This window comes from Camponotus floridanus, unplaced genomic scaffold (assembly GCF_003227725.1).
Source record: "Camponotus floridanus strain SB8 unplaced genomic scaffold, Cflo_v7.5 scaffold13, whole genome shotgun sequence".
NCBI lineage: Eukaryota > Metazoa > Arthropoda > Insecta > Hymenoptera > Formicidae > Camponotus > Camponotus floridanus.
This window is the reverse complement of record NW_020229248.1, coordinates 1,150,239-1,167,651: the sequence shown is the minus strand read 5'-3', so window position 1 is coordinate 1,167,651 and position 17,413 is coordinate 1,150,239. Positions and strand designations below refer to the sequence as shown.

The following is a 17,413-nucleotide window of genomic DNA, read 5'->3' as shown; positions in this document are numbered from 1 at the left end:
AAAACATATCGGGAGGAGTAAGACGGCGCGGCTTAGCATTCGGAAAAACTGGAATATACCGGAGGATAGATTCGTGCGTCTGATCCGTGCCAGATCCCATAAAATGACCCCAGTACGATCGAGTGCCGGCCATGCCATGCCCCGCGCCCCTGTAGTATCGCACATGAGAGAAAGAGGGAGGGAGAAAGACTACCCCAGAAAATTATTGCTCTTCTTATATATTCGTCCGTACTGCCGAATGTGCGGCCGAGTCGAATAAACTCATGCCCTTCGAATACGATCGAAAGAGTAACGATGGACGAAAAAAGATGAAGCAGAAAAAGGAAAGGAAAGAGAGCTTAAAGAATATAAAAATATAAAAAAGACGGATTCTTTTACGCGGTTTTGAGAAATTTACTAAAATTACCTGTTCGAAAGTGAATTTATATGATTATAAAATAAAAAAAATAAATATTTATAAAATACAAGATATAATGTGAAAGAAAGTGTATGTCAAATTAAAACTGCATTGATTCCAAATTTATTAAAGATGCTACGAATGGAAAGAAGGAGCGGTATGAACGATCTATAAAAGATTGTACCATTTACGATATTTAAACGGTGGTCATAAATATCAAATATCTCGTCTTAGAAAAACTGCGTAGAATCTTATCATTGCAGTTACGATCAAGAAAAGATACATAATTTTACAAAAAGCAGGACGTTATACATAACTTAAAGCATGCTTGGGTCTCCTTGTAGCACGCAATCGCTGAATCGTAAACACTGCGTTAGTTACAATTACCACAAGAATAATAACGGAATAACTTAATAAGCAGAATATACGCAACAGTGTTAACATTGCTAAGGTACATTACGCCAGACCCTCGAGCGAACTGGCTTTCTATAATGTATTAGCAATTATTACAATATATTACACGCTTACGCGCTTACGTTTTTTAATAATTGCCGTGGTTAAATCTAATGCAGCGATGCTATTGTTTGCATTAATCTAAATTGTTGAAATAAAAACTGTTGAGTTTGCCACGAGTATCAGAGCGTTACTAGTTGATAATATACTGTGATAACGGAAAAATATATACATATATATAATAAAAATATATACATATATATATTTTTTATTCATATATTGCGTATATACATATGTAATTTACACAACGTAGTACAAATGAGAAAAGTGCAGAGAGTTTTCTATAGTTGCATCAGATTTTCCTCAACATGTTCTAAATTTATATATAATTTTTCCTATTCAAATAAAAATTTTGCGCTGCCTCTCTATCAGCGTCATATCATTGTCATTTTACTATACATATACATGTACACGTTTAATTATGATTATTTTGAAATCTACAAACCATAAAGAGACAAATTTTATTAATTTCACCGTTTTACATTTGTAATCGCGTAGATCATTTTTTTTGCAGGGCTAATAATTATCTACATCATTTCTTTTGATCAAGCTCTTCCTGTTGAATATAGTGATAATTGACAAATCTGTAACCTTGCGCAAATTGAGCTCCGGCGTTAGTGATGTGACACGCGAACAGCAATAGATTTCGCGGATTTACTTTCCAAGCAAATCGCATGAATACTAAAGAATACAAGGCCAAAGCTGAAAATTTGGGAAAAAGATTAAATCAAATAAGAAACATATGTTCAATTAATATTAAAATCCCTATTTATTATCTCTTGCAAGATAAAGCAAAAAAATGATATATGTAAATTAAATATAATATAATTATATATATATATATATATATATAAAATTTATAAAATTTATTATTTAATTAATATTTAATTATTAATTAATTATCTAATTATTAAAAGAATAGAAATTAAGAGCTTCTTTTTTATATAAGAATCATATCCTAAAACACGCTCACAATCAGAGAAAACTATGGAGGGCGAGGAAAGCAAGTATTACACATTTAAACAATTAAAAATATAGCTTACAACAATTCACTGTAACAGTTTATTTGCAAACTCGTTTTATGCTTTTGTCGATATATATCCCAGATATTCGCGGCGTGTCGCTCATTAAGAAATAAACGGATATTTGCTGCGCTCGAGCAGCAATTATTTTATGGGCCCTTCTCGGGCCCTCTCGTCATCCCTTCCTTGCCCCTCTCCCTCCCCTTTCACTGTTCGCCGCGTATTCTCTCGCTCTGTCGCGATATATGATTATTATGTGAGATGGAGAACAAATTCTTCGAAAGGTCCACCAATAGAGTTAGGTCGAACTCACCCACAGTCATTTTGCCGCTAATGATTTTCGGATGCTTTCGTGTGTCGGATATGGTTGCTATGGGTATCATCCAGTTGAATACCGGGCCCCAGAAATGAGTGCTGAAAAAGTAGTTTATTTTCCATAAATTGCGTTCTTATGACGGTTTAAAGTACCGAAAGAGAGAAAGAGAGAGAAAGAGAGAGTGCATTTATTTCTCTTCTCTTTACGAAGAGAAAGAAAGAGAGGAAAAGAGAAAGAGAGAAATATGAATACATAATTAAATCATGATTAACAGAACAATTTTATTTTTTTATATTTGCTTTAACAATAATTAAGTACTGTGAATAAAATTTATTTATACAGTTTTAGAAAAAAGAAAATTTTATAAACAACATTGGTAGACAATTAATTTCGATATCTAGACTGAGAAAAATTTCATTTTAAACTTGTCAAAAAAAATTGTTAGTAAAAATTGAATTTTTCATAAAAATGAAACACTACATATTAATCATATATGTTTTTATTTTAATTATATATAAGTTGATTCATTATATATATATATATATATATATATATATATATATCGATTCATTATATATATATATATATATATATATATATATATATATATCGAATGTAAACATTACCTCAATAAATAATCCTTGGTTTCTTTGGTTAATAGAGATTTCGGTATTCGTTTAAACATGGTGAAAAAGAAGCAATTTTCCTTCAAACAAGATTCTTAATCACAATCACTACAAAATCATGTGGCAAATTGGTTATATTTGCTTCATATGTAACCAAAGAGATTCTAATACTGACAGTTCTAACTGAAAAACGTCGAGATCAAACGACGGTAAAGCCAATACTCCGAAACATAGTTGACTTCTGAGCTATTATGCTGTTTCCGTTATCGCTGCGATAACGGAATGCGATAAAATTAAAATTGATTTTTGTACGAACACACTATTTCGTAAGCATTATAACTACGATAAGCACAATGACGTTATTACGATAAGAGACAAGATTGTAAATTATCCAGAGCAAGAATGTCTGTATTTTTCTCATTTTTATTTCAAGTTGCTGTAACTCAAATTAACATGCATCTTTGTATGATTTACACAGCTAAGACACGTGATCTTTTCATCCGATTTATAATCATTATATTAACTGGTATATGGATCGTGAGGATACTAAAATTTCTAATCGAAATCTCCTGCGGTTCTTTTACTATTTTTATGAACGTCGCCAGATGTAATTTTGTTATCTATGCAATTTATTTATACAATTCATTTATCTATTCATTTTCTAGCATTTATCTGCAATACATACGACAAACAATTATTATGTACGAGTATATATACATAACGAACAATTATCATATAAGTATAAAGTATATTGTTTTGAGAAAGATAAGAATTTATGCATATTCAAATAAATAATTCATTCGATAATCTGCATATTATAACGCACATTACAAATTTTTAATAAAATTCCATAAGTTTTATGCATTTGTATAATAAATAATTAAATGAGAAAAATAAAAGACGAATATATTATACATTTTATTATAGAAAATAGATAATTTCTTGATCAATTGAATACAAAATGTCCTTTATTTACGTATTGCTTAGCTAATTTTCTCACTGATCGATCACTGGACAAATTGCACACACCGATCCATCTTTTCTCACGACCCTTCACCATTCGTCGATCGATTTGCATAACAGTTTACACGCATATTTATCATGATCTGAGCGCATTTCTTTTTTTTTGCATCGATCCTTGCAAGGAAAGCCAGCCCCCTCATAATAAATGCACAAGTTATTATTTCGCGCGTATAATATTGATGGCGCTATGAATGTTGCATGGGGTACGCAGCGTCGTGAACGCGGCTCAACGGGGGTGGAAACCAGCTCGCGTATGGGGGTTGTAACGAGAAATACTGCGGAGCGCATGCGTCGCCACGGGAATGGTATTATTGATCTAGGAAGGGGATGGACTATGGGACCCTCGAAGACCAGCAGTGTGTCGATGCGATCCCGGCACCCTCGACTTGACGATATTTCAAGTTCGATAAGCGACCATGATCGTTTCAGTCTCGGAGAAGTCTTTCTTTTTTTTCTCATGATAGCATTAAACTACTTTGTTTTACAATTGATGATCCTGTTTTATGTGGAAGCATAACGTTTTACATTATAATAATCTGTTTTTAAAGAAATACTTTCATTTTTTGCCTTCATTTTTAATATATAATAAATTATGTAATAAATTTTATTTTTATAGTCAATATTGTAAAGTTAAAAAATATTAATATTTTTGTGTGTAGTTAACTAGTTTTTCAATCATCTTAATATCGTTAACATTTAATTTTACTTCTTTGTAATTCTTAAAATATATTCTTGAAATATCTGTACTAATTACAAATATTTTGGCATTTATTTGTTATATTTTATTTTTTTATTTAAAATACTTAATATTTTAGATCCTTCTCTTAAAAATATTCCAAATGCATAAAATAATTTCTAGAAATGAAAGAAATTCTTTTATTTGCTATATGTAATATATGTAGGAAGAAAATGTGTCCTTTTTCAGTCGCTACATTATATTCATAATTTTCAAAGAGATTTCGACTAACAATAAGTATCGAGCGCCCCAATAAATACCCGATGTTCATGCTCCTAGAACCGGCTATGTTTCCTGCATATGCATTCCCGTATGTAACATTCGCACGACCGTCTCTCTCTCCGCTTTTGCGAAAGCAAATCCTTATTCCTAGTCCCTAGGTCCCCCAGAGCCACCATCCGAAGCACTCAAGAGTATTGCCGCTATTTTCCGTCTCACGTATATTACGAGTCGCGCTGCATCTCGCGATCCTCTCGGAATGTCATTTACACGCGACGTTCCTTTTGACGTATATCAATATTTATTTTGGTTTTCCAGTTGCTCTGAGAATCTAGTTGCTTTGAGATCGTTACATTTATAACGTTTGATACTTCTCGTATTTCGAGGATGTAAAAAGAGGAAAAGAAATCTAGATATAATAGTATTCAAAATATGAATAGAAAAGAGACACACTACTTGTGTCAATTAATAGATTATTAATTATATTACAACAGAGTAAAAATTTTAATTAATCTAGCTTGCGTGAAAATAATATATTGACATATATTTCGCACATCAAGACTTGTGCCATTTTATACTAATAATGCTTGATAATGAATTGAATTACACCAAGAAGAGGCAATTATTTGAGGCACGAGTTCATTAATTATTTGCGCGGGACGCAGAACTCAACGCTTTGTCAAAATAAAGTTTTCTCTTTCACGCATTGATCCCTGCGAAGTACAAAGCGACAATGCGCGATACATTCGCACGTATTTCATTTGTATTCGACCGGAGGAAATGGCGGGGCCTCTGATGTCTCTTGCTGACACGCTCCGAAAAACCTTTTCTACTTCTCCGTCGTCGTTCCCGTTCGGTGAATTTCCCCTCTTTTCGATCTGCCGGGAGACTGATCTGAATGCGTCCTACGTATTTGCCAACACCCCCGCTCTACTCTCTTTTCAGAGAAAACCGTCGACGGGCACTCGCCACACGACACGACTTTCATCCCCTTTGCGAATAAGAAGTCGCATTTCCGCGTGAATTCGAGGCGCATTCGAGATGAAGGAATTCAGTATCATCAAATCGTCACGCGTGTAAATTTACACTTAAAATTAGTATTTTCTCTCGATGGCTGCTAAACCCTCATTATGTTTAAATGAATAATAAAAAATATAATAATAGATAGATTGAAGATTCACAATGTTATATATATTACATATAATTTTTTTATCACTTAATTTATTAAGAATTTATTATCCAATAATTACAAATTCCTAATTATATTTTTATAATTGTCGGTTATAATTTTGTCACGTTTATATACGTCGCGATTGCATTTCTGAATGTGACTCAAGATTCATTAAGATTTCATTCGCGATTTGTAATTAGCGATCGTTCCTAAACATGATACAAAAGAGTCTTTTCTCTCCGCGAACTCTTTTGGTTTGTTCATGTATTTCACTCTGACAATGCTTTTAATTACCTGCCGCGGAGAATTCGATGTACAAATCGAATTATAGGCTGCAGCTCCTGTCGATGTATGAAACGGCTATTACTACGACTGATGCTGAGCTAATTAGTGCGCAATTAAAGAAGAAATGATTGCCAGATTCCTGACCGCCTGACGAAGAATGTTCATTAAAAAATCTTATAATTTATATTTCATCATTCTTATCTTATATCGCATTATGGATAAATCGAGAGCTTACAAAATTACAAATATTTAATAAAGGTTCTCTCTTTTTCCCTCTCTTTTTTCTCTTTTTCTCTCTGATAATCTTAACTATACTATCGCAAAAATTTGCACAAATTTATATTAACCTCGCGCATAACTTAATAATTCATACTTCTTAATTGCAGAATCGCGCTATCTGGTTAGGGGTGTTGGTTTCTGTGCTTTTCGCAAGGAATAAAGGAATCTGACATTCCTGCAGGCGTTCTCTCGGTTACGCTCGTACATCAATGTCACTTAAAGTCAGAAAAATTTCTCTTAACAATTTTTCTCGCCGCGGGCCCAGGCGTAAAAGAAATTGTCTGCAGGTATGTATCTTTCGGCGCAATAGCCGGATAAAATGTCATATAACTTATAAGGCACGTAAATCAATGTATTATTACCGCTATTAATTTAGAAAGGCTGTTTAAATATTATAAATGAAAAATAAATAATTGCTGATTTAATTTTATATTAATTTTACATTAATTTATAGATATGCATTCATTTGATGTGTCATTAATTGCTAAATTCCGAGTTTTTTATTCAGAACCAAAGATTCCCCCAAAAATTATTATTCTAATTAGAAAATTTCATGAATGAATTCCTTGTAATGTAATCAAGAATTACACGAACTTATATAAATCTCAAATGATTTACTAGAAATATTCTTGAATTATATTCTTGAAATTCATTAGAAATTATATTCTTGAAATGTGTTTACTAAAATTCTAAAATCCGCTATTTAATTGAGAAAGCATTTTAATTTCTCACATAATAAATTTGCTAATAAAAAATAATGCTAATTTATCGATAAAATTTTTAGACATAATATAATAATCTGAATATAATATAAAATAATGTTCATTATGACGATATTTAGAATTTAAGTATCTTCAAGTAAATATCGGAAATTCGCTACTGCTTAGACAGAATGGTGCGTTATGGGCGAAGTATTGATTTTCCGCATTTGTCAGAATAGCCGATATAGCGAAGCTGTCACGTTCGATTCGTGACCATTCAACCTACCCTCCTTTCCCGATGCATTGCTGCAGCGATACGGCATTTATGCGACGCAAAGCGATGCAAAGAGGATGCGTGGGCGGTTCGGCCACGTGCAATCTCCGAAAAGTGCAAGCACCGGGGAGGAGACTTACGAGGGTTATACATGAATACGGACCATTATTCCGCGCAATAAAGCAATTTCCTCGCACTCACGGAATTATGTTTCTGCTATTTAGCATCGGCCCGGATATCGAGGCCGGGATTGAAAAGAGAAAATGCGAAAATGGGACGGAGAGAAAGAGAGAAAGGGAAGGAGAGAGGGAAGGAAGAAGAAAACGCGCGAGTGTAGGGAAAGCTCGGCGAGCTAACGCGAGAACGAGCGGGAGAGCAAACGGAAATGGAAACTTCATCGATAAGATCGTTGTTGCTGTACGTACGAAACGATTCGTTATCGTCACCGATCGATCACGCGCGCGCGAGCCCGCTTTTTAGAGTCTACTTTAATCTCGCTCTTCAGTTGGAGCGACTATTCATTCTCGAAACTCTCGTTTCGCTGGAGATTAAAGATCACGCACAAGCGATTTTGTTAAAAGAAAAAAAAATGCTTCTCTTATGCCAATTTTAAGATTTCTACATATTTTATTCTACAAATTGTGAAATTTTTTTTCTCTTTCATCTCCATATATAGTCATGTCTACAAAAATACTACATGCATTTTCGTTGTGACGTTTTACGATAAATGTGCGCATACATGCGCTTCCTCTCCTCGCGCTTTCTCTCTCCTCTTGCCGCAGAAGTAATCACAATATGTATGAGAGGCGAGAAGACAGAAATCCGTCGAGATACGAAGCTCACATAGCACTCAGTTTTCTCATTGGAATTGCAACTAGTTCGCTTCTATGGCGAACTACATACATTATTCCACGCCCAGTCGGTATAATTTTAGGCAAAAAATCAGGGTTGTACCTGCACATTTACCAGAAAGTTTTGTACGTTTTACAACTTTTTTTTTAAGTACCACTGTTTTTACTTCAAATAAACATAATCTTGAACTGTCTATTAAACTGAAAAATGTTGTAGCTCAGTTAAATTAAAATATAACTTGCTTATTTTGTTCGTTTATTCATTTGGCTTATTTTTATTCGGATTCAATCACGCTTGAAGCATAAGTTGCGTTAAAATTTCTCGTACACTTCAAACATCTATTGTATAAATTGATTTCGTAAAATCCCTGAATACATTCCCTCTCTGCGATCTCGTAAGCTTGTAGTAAAAATAACCACAAGCGTGTTTTAAAAGCGATAAAACCTACGTACGGAAATGCGAGGATCCACCGTTCCGCACAAACTACCCCCGCGTTCACATAAATATGGAGTCCCGAGGGGCGGACTAGGTGAGACGAATAATATCCGTCGTGTTTTCCTTAGCTTCGTTGAATTATTATACGATTCATGTTTCGAATTGACTTACAAAATACAAAAGCGGAAAGAGCGGGATGTTATTGTACGGTGGGGGATCGCGAGCGGTGGGAATATAGGCGGCGGGGTGATATACCTCCGAGGTAAAACCGTGTATTTTTATAGAATTGCGTCCGTGCGCGATGCCCTCGCGAATGGAGTTTTCTCCTCGTGTTTTCTTCCTGAAGAGATCCAGATGCGATCATAAAAGATCCAATGCAGATCCATCTTAAATCGTATAATTATTTATTCGCAATATTTAACATAACCTTCTGCAATGATAGATATATAAATATATCATTATGTATGATTTTATTAAACAAAATTATAAATTCAAGAAGCTTTTCTTCGATGCTTCGATGCACTTGATGCTACTATTAAAGTCACAAAGATTCTATTACTTTAGTGTGAAATTCTACGCAACAATCGTCCTAAAAATCTTCCTTTATCTTTGTCGCCGGAGAAGAGAATATAGGCACATATGAGATCAGATTCGACGATCCTTCTGTCCGGCTGATCGGCTTCCCGAGTTTCAAGGAGAGCCAAAGCTGGAACCAATAAAAATGCCCGGCATTCTCCAGATCTTACGACTCCTCCGCCGCTCCGTTCGTGGACCTTAGCACGCGCCTTCATCTCCTCCATCCTCGTTCCTTCGGATCTTCTTCCCTTCCTTTCCATTCCTTACCTCTTCGTTCCGTTCTTTCTGCCGGGATCCTCCTCCCCGACTGCGCTCTGCTGGTACTTTCCTTGTCCTTTCTCGAAGCCCATCAAAGACTAACCAAATATTTGGCGAGGTCCTCGCCCAACCCTCTCAGAAAAGACGGTGGCCACCCGATGCTTTAAACGTTACTGTTTCATCCCACGCGAAAAACGGGAAAAGCACGAAGAAGATTTAAGCTGGAAACTCTTTTGTATCAATTCCCGACTGTCGCCACGAGATCGAATATCGTGTTGGTTTTCTCTTTCTTCGATAGCGTATGTATTCGTTTCTTTTGCAAGCAGGAATGAAAGGTATCCAAAGTTGAATTCATAGGTAATTTTATATATTCATATTTAAAACCAGTTTGCCTTTTTTCCTTTCTTTCAATCAAATAATAACTTTGCTGAAATATAACGATTGCTATTGATTCCGTGTTAATTAAAATATCGATGATAAGAGATACAATAAATTTATTAAAGAAAGAAAAAAGTTAAGATTAGAAAGAAGATCAGCGAATTGAGAACGTATCAATGCTGATGATATCTGCATACGCTTTTTTTATATTGCATTTGAAATACTCTATATAAGGTATGAATGTTTATAGAGCAATGGAAAAAAAAATAATAAGACGAAGCGAAGTCAAGACAGAAATTTGTCGATAAGGAATCGAATCCACTTTTTCTTTTGGTCTTCTGATAGCATTGCCGTTTCATTCATTGTGATTGAACTAGCAGGAAGAATAGTGTTTACGGTATCGAAAACTTGTCTACAAGATCGCTGAAGAAATTTACCAAGTCGAAGAGAGATCTAAAATTATGTGAAATTTAAAAAAGAATGGCAGAAACACATTTAATATCGAGAAATTAATTAACAAAGAGAAAGAGAGACAAAAGAAACTTGAATGTCAACTGACTATTGATCGATTTGCGTTATTAATTTCAAATATAAATTACAGCAAGCGATTTACAATTGCTAATAAACATGCGGAATAATTAGTCGCAGTTTGCTTCTCTCTGAAGTAATTTAAAATATCGCGAGCGATATTTTTTACGATGGTTTGCTAGTTTCTCGAAAACGTAATTTGTGTTGCTAGAAAGCCGAACGTATTGCTTCTCTCCTCGCAGAAGTTGTAACGAGGGACCCGTCCTTCTTTTTCGTCCTTTTCTCCTCCCCATCTTTATCCGCCGTCCGGATTCACCTTTCCTTCTCCTTATTCTTCTCAGCATCCTTCTCGTCTGTCAGCGCAGTCTTCGTGTTGGTAGAAGTGCGCTGAATTCGCGACAGAGGGTTCGTTAATGAGCAAATATAGGGTGTCCATTAAGTTAGCGACAATCGATGCATTGTACAATCTTTCCGTAAATCCTACGTATTTACCATCGGATAAGGCTCGGACTCGCTTAAATTTTCAATCTGAAATAGAAAACAGTACGCCATTAGGTAAGAAAAATCATCATTAATTTTATATTCAAGATCTAGGGCGTAAATAAAAAAATTTTTTTGCCTTTTACTTCATAGAACTGAAATTAATGAGACTCTATTATAAAACATTATTGTAATACGTCAATCGGGAATCTTATGAAACGAGATAATTTAAAACGTTATTGAGAGATTCATCTGACAAACACTATCGCAACGCCGGCTGCGAACGTGCGGAGTTTTGAGAGACGGCCAAGGCAATGTCTGGGGTTCTTTTTAAGGCAGAAGGGAACTCTTTTTGACTTTCTACGCGACGCATTCAATTCGCTAACGAGCGGTCGTGATTAGCCGACCACTGTCCAAGGGCTGGCCTATCCCTCCCTATTCGTTCTCTCATTACCCGCGAGTCCCGGTAATTTCACGGGACAGTCGGTCTAAATTAGCCGGCTGGTTTATACGGCAGGACGTTCGGGGCATTCCTAGTGAACCTGAAAAGCTGTCAGCACCGAGCCGCACGCCAGGCCGACGTGGTCCGATTTCTTTGTCGATCGGCCGCATTATACTACTCGAGAAGACTCGCTGCGGCTGGAACCAATTACGGTTCAATGCCGCAATCTTTACATACTCGTCGCGAAACTAGCTTAAGACTGTACAACGACGTGGACCGCACTTGTTAAACTCGCTTCAGACGACCTACAAAACAGAATTCTACTTGTAATTTTATGTGGCTTCTAATATGGAAAATGTTTAAAAAGAATCATAATCTATATATATTTATATTTATACGTATATTATACATCTATATATGTTAAATACATACATATGGCCACAGAATGTATAGTACACAAAATGATAAATAGAATTCAATTTTGATTTTTGGCAAATTTTTTTAATTAAAGATCTTTGCTTGAATCAAAATTTTGTCCCTGCTGTATATCTCAAATAGGCAGAGTAAATAAACAGTTTCCTATTTAGAGAAGTTTTTGGCAAATAATATAAATAATTTCAAAATAGGATAATAATTTGATTATTTGAAGTATCATAAAGCAGATGTTAAATTGAACATTGAAATTGAAAATAAGAATAAAAATTTGACAGATAAAATAAATTTAAGCAGCATATTTGCAATAATTTAATACAAATTAAATCCATTTCTCTAATATGAGATGCATTAATTATTAATATTTATCAAATATTTTTAGTATATCTTTTTTATATCTTTTTTATATCTTTTAAATATCCAACAAAATACTATGATAAACATAAATTTAATATAATATGATGAGATATTTTTATTTATAATTAAGAACATTGCGCACTTCTACAGAACATAATTAATAACATACCAATTGTACTCCGTATAAAAATACACAGCTTTCAAAAGAATCGCTTACCAACGATCGTCATTTTCGACAAATCATAACGAACGTAAGCGATGCTCCGGAATTAGCCTTGGACGTTAAGCCCGAGGCGAAAACGGGGGAAAAGACAAAAAGGATACGAGCAAGGAGGAGGGACAAACGGAAAACGAAAGGAAAAAGAAGCAAAGAGGAAAGTGTTCGGTAGATTGCTTCTGATAGATAATAAAGAGGGCATTTCTCCAAGGGATTGCTGCAGCGCAATGGTAAAGGCGCCATCGGCCGTGTCTGTCCGCTGACAGATATTATAAGTAATTTGCGATGAAAGAGAGAGAGAGAGAGAGAAAGAGAGAGCAAAAAGATACAAAGGTGCGGCGAAACGTTGCTCAGGATTATGAGCGTGCAACATGATATCAGCTTCGTAACTTTGTCCTCATCTATACCGTCGTGTTTGATCCCTTTTATTTCCGTTCAGAAACGTGAGTCACGGCTTCGCTCATGTCTGACTTAATAGATGGGATAGAGATATTCTAATCAAGTATAATCATAATCATGAAATTATATCATATTTTGCAAGTTGTAACTACATGAAAACTTAGGAATTTTCATAAATTATGCTTCGAGATATATGTATGTATTATTAATAAAAAAATATTTAAGATCTAGTATAAAACGATAAATGATCATAAGAGGTTTGTCTTTCTCAACTTCTTAATCATCTTCTTCAACTATTTCGAGCATATACGATATTGTGTTACAACTTGGCAATAGGAAGTGTCATCGTTAACAGCGTGGGAGTGAGTTTTAACAAAGCCGAAGTCGGATTTATCGTCAGAGGAGGGATGGAAACTGCTCGGATCGCTGGTGGGCACTGATAACGCGTGCCTGCCGGTTGTTATGTCTCTCGAGAATCCCGTTTTTGCCGGAAAAGGCGGGATAACTAGGTGGAAGAAGGTAGGGGCAGTTTAATTAAAAGAAACCTCCTCGTTCGAAGGGGCGCGCGAGAGCTCACGAACTCCAGTTACGATAGGGATGCTGTGGACCTCTTTATGACAGTTGCACAATTCGGCCCGTGTATATGTGCGCTTGCGAGATAGATCTAAAAGTATTCCCGTATTATTAGGCAATAGAAAATTACTTAACTGTTTCGTGTCGATTGAATAGATTCAATAATCATAATTCGCTGAGATTTTTTTTTTATTAAACGGATTTGTTTTAAAATATATTTTGAAGTATGTAATTAAAAATATGCAGAGAAATTAATCAATTATCAAATTTGTTTCACGACATATGGTGTTATTTCGCATTTAATTATCATAAAAAGTTACTTGCATTCATTGTAAGATCGATTAACATGAACGAGATTTTATGTAAGAAACGTAATAACCGAAATGTTTCGCGCGTTTGTTGGAAAAGCTGTCGATAAAATGCAAAAACGTCGTCGAAATAAAAATTTAATAAGCGCGAGCAACGAACGCCGGCTGCCGTTCTGCTTCCGGGACAAGAAAAATTACAGCTTCTTCTCAATGCTCGCAAATCATTTCTAAATCGAGAAAGTTACCGGGCGTAAGTTCGAGATATATTTTTACAGCCCATGCGCGCACGTACACACATATACACACATATACAGCTGGTTAAGCACACGGATATGTATGTATACACTGGTCACCAAGTATACCCCCGCAGCCGCTCATCATGTGTCCGGAATAAACGGCGGGCTCTCGACACGCTCCGGTATGAAACTACGGAGGAAAGATTGCAGAACTCTGGCAAAACTCTCGTGAACATAATTTTTCTATTGTTTGCGGCGGGGATAAGCTATTATGGATTCCGCAAGAAGTACACAGGCCGATATATACCGAAGTATAACTGTAATAACCGAAATTACGGCCGAATATCATGGAAGAAAATTTTTCATTTCGAAAAGTCGCTACATCTCTCCGACTCATAGATGTAATATGTCATGAAATTTATTACATAATATAAGAGACAATATCAATTTCAAAAATATATGTTTAAAATAACAATTGCATCCGTTTAAAAAATCCTACTATCTTAATAAATATGTACAAGATGTCAAGATGTCAAGATTTCCAAATTTCCTTTTAAGTTTAAATTTTCTGCTCGATTTGAAAAAGATTTTCCTTTAGCGAAAATGTTGAGACATTTATAAGACAATCGTTTTCAAGTTGAATGAGATTGAAAAAGAAGAGCCTTTAACAAACTAAATTCTGTGGAAAATTTATTAACAATTATATTTTTCAATTAATTTTAAGCGCAATTTTTATAAAATTTTTAGTAATTTTCAATAAAATATTAATTTTAACTCTGGCAAAAATTGAAAGCTTGCAAAAAAATGATATCTTTGTCAAGAAAAATTCGTCTCCAAATTGGCTAAATCTAAATCCGTTGTTAAAAAAAAATTCAGAAATTCTAGCATATTTTGTATATGTGATCGAACGCTAAATATGCATGAATTTAAATATATAATACATTAAATATATATACATTCATTACAATGTATACATGAAATATGCTAGAGCCATACACTATCAACATGATAATTATACGTTGTATCGTAATATAATATTATATGTAAACGAGGAAAATTTAATGACAGTAGAAGAACTAATGGAAGAGAAAATTGACGGTATATTTCTCTATTACAGCGATCGTTTTCAAGCACAAGTTGTAATATAAACGTGCATGTTCCGCGGCTCATTAAGCAAATGGCCTTTAAAATACGCGATAAAAATCACCCCACCGTAACATCCACCTCGACGCTATTAGCATAAAGGGTTAGCCGGTGCGCCCCTTATGCATTATAATGAGTTTCACGCGTGTTAGCTCGAGTAACAGATAGGCCGACAGGTGATTCTTCCGCGTAACGTAATAATGGATCTGATATATCTGAGCAAGGGTCTCGTATCCCTAAGAAGAGTATCCTATGAAAACTAAATACGTAATGTCCGTTGAAATGATCATTGCTTATTGATTTATACTTGCTGATTTTTGAGCATTTTATGGCGCCAAGTTAGAATCTAACCGAGCTATTTTTATTTTATTTGATTAGATATGTTTCTCAAACATGATTTCAGGTTTTTAACGATCGCGTCTTGCTGTGCTCATGCATTTTGCGGTTCTATCATTTTTCTGATCTTTTCCGCTCGGTGTCTTCCGCGTCTGACGATTGTACTGAATTACCAATTGCTAACAACTGCATTTAATCGCTTGGAATAACGATGACTAGGACAGTTCGAGGGAGACGTTGACATAAGAATCATTTATTACAACGCGTTTCTTCATAACGAAAATTATTTCATTCAGTTTGTGCATCAATTTATGTGACAAGTTAAAGGAGAGCTCTCCTTGCAAGTGAGATTCGGAGGTGAAAAATATATCTAAGCTGCGAAGAAAGTAATTCTTGGAGGGATGCAATGCCTCTATAATGGGTGTCTCATATTTCTACCCTCCTCTCTAAACGGTTCTGTCTTTATTTTTAATCGTGACGCATCCCTCCCTCTCAAAGTCGACGCCGCAGGATACTTCGACTGCGAAACATCAGTTCTCCGATTTCATTCCCGTAATCCGTTCTTAAGCAGCGTTCTCCCTCTTTTTTTACGAGCCTCTAGCCTTCGTTCACGCTAGCCGGTCAAGATAACGCCAGCTTTATTATAGATTGACCCCGGGCACTCGACCCCTACCTTCTTCTCCCATCGTCTCTTCTCCCTCTTTGTGTCTCCCCCGATGTCCCTGCCGGCAACCCCAGGGACACTCTCGTCCATCTCGAGTCCACACCCTTTGGACCATTTATCTCGATCGTTTGCATCGAACGAGAGCAAGGCCGGGCTCGCCCATCGCCATAAAGCTGCCTCGCTCACCTCCTTATTACGCGCGATATTAAAACCACCTGGTTGAAACTATGTTTTAGCATTGTAACGTTTGTCCTTTGTGTTACAACGATGGGATATATTCGATGAATATATTTTTATCTTTATATGAATAAAAGACACTTTAATCTGAAAGTGAAACGTCAGATACATTAAGACTAGTAAGGAGAAGAAGTAAGATAGAGTTCGCTAAATAAGATGATATATATACATATATTAGAAATGAAATTGCAACCGATTCCGTATTTCTATTACAATATGAAGAACCTTGATGAGGAAACGTGGAAATAAGCATTTCCGTCGTGTTTCTCAACTTGAGCGGGAGAGGCAACCGAGTATAAGAATGTAACTGAGGAAACGAGTGCTGCCGCGGGATCGAAGAAGACGCGGAGAGAAGGATGGAGGAGCCTTAGTCGTTTCTTAGGCGGAAGAGAGTCGGGAAAAGAGAAGCCAGAGAGGGTGAGATCTCTCCTTTCCTCCCCCTCCTCGCTCTCCCTCGGTCGTTCGCACACAGAAACGGCGGGGGATTGCCGTGTGGCAATCAATGCCGTTGAATTAACGCCTGGCTGCCCGTTTGCGGGAAAAGTAAGATTAAAAGAAAGAAGAAATGGACGCCAACTACCCCGTAGCGAGAGAACGCGGGGGCGGAGGAGCGCGCGAGCATGTCTATAACGCCGGCCTTGCAGTCTCGCCTCTATTTTGCTGCTCGCTTTGCCTTCCGTTTGGCGTCGCGCGGGCCTTCGCGTCGTGCTCGTCGTCTCATAGACATTAACGACGTTTTTATTTCTGTACAAGTCTGATAATGGGAATTTCTTACCGTATGTCGATATAATGTTATTCTTTATTTATAACTCTTAATAAAGAAATTATTTCTTGTTTTAAAATTATAGATTGCACACTAAATTCTTGTCTGCATATAATGTTGCTTTATTCTTTATCTAATTAAAATATTATTAATTACTTAAAATATATAATGATTACATATATATATAATGATTACATATATATATATATATATATATATATATATATATATTATATA

At 35.6% G+C, this 17,413-nt stretch overlaps 1 protein-coding gene across 1 annotated transcript; it reads right to left on the bottom strand.

Moving 5' to 3' along the window:
* Positions 1 to 1,346: 1,346 nt before the first annotated feature.
* Positions 1,347 to 3,097, bottom strand: LOC105256757 (mitochondrial pyruvate carrier 1). Its single transcript, XM_011266972.2, has 3 exons — positions 2,875 to 3,097; positions 2,246 to 2,346; positions 1,347 to 1,612 (listed from the first exon to the last, which is right to left on the bottom strand). Exons 1-3 carry the CDS (start codon positions 2,931 to 2,933, stop codon positions 1,443 to 1,445), a joined length of 330 nt encoding a protein of 109 aa, XP_011265274.1. The 5' UTR covers positions 2,934 to 3,097; the 3' UTR covers positions 1,347 to 1,442.
* Between the last annotated feature and the right edge of the window lie 14,316 nt (positions 3,098 to 17,413).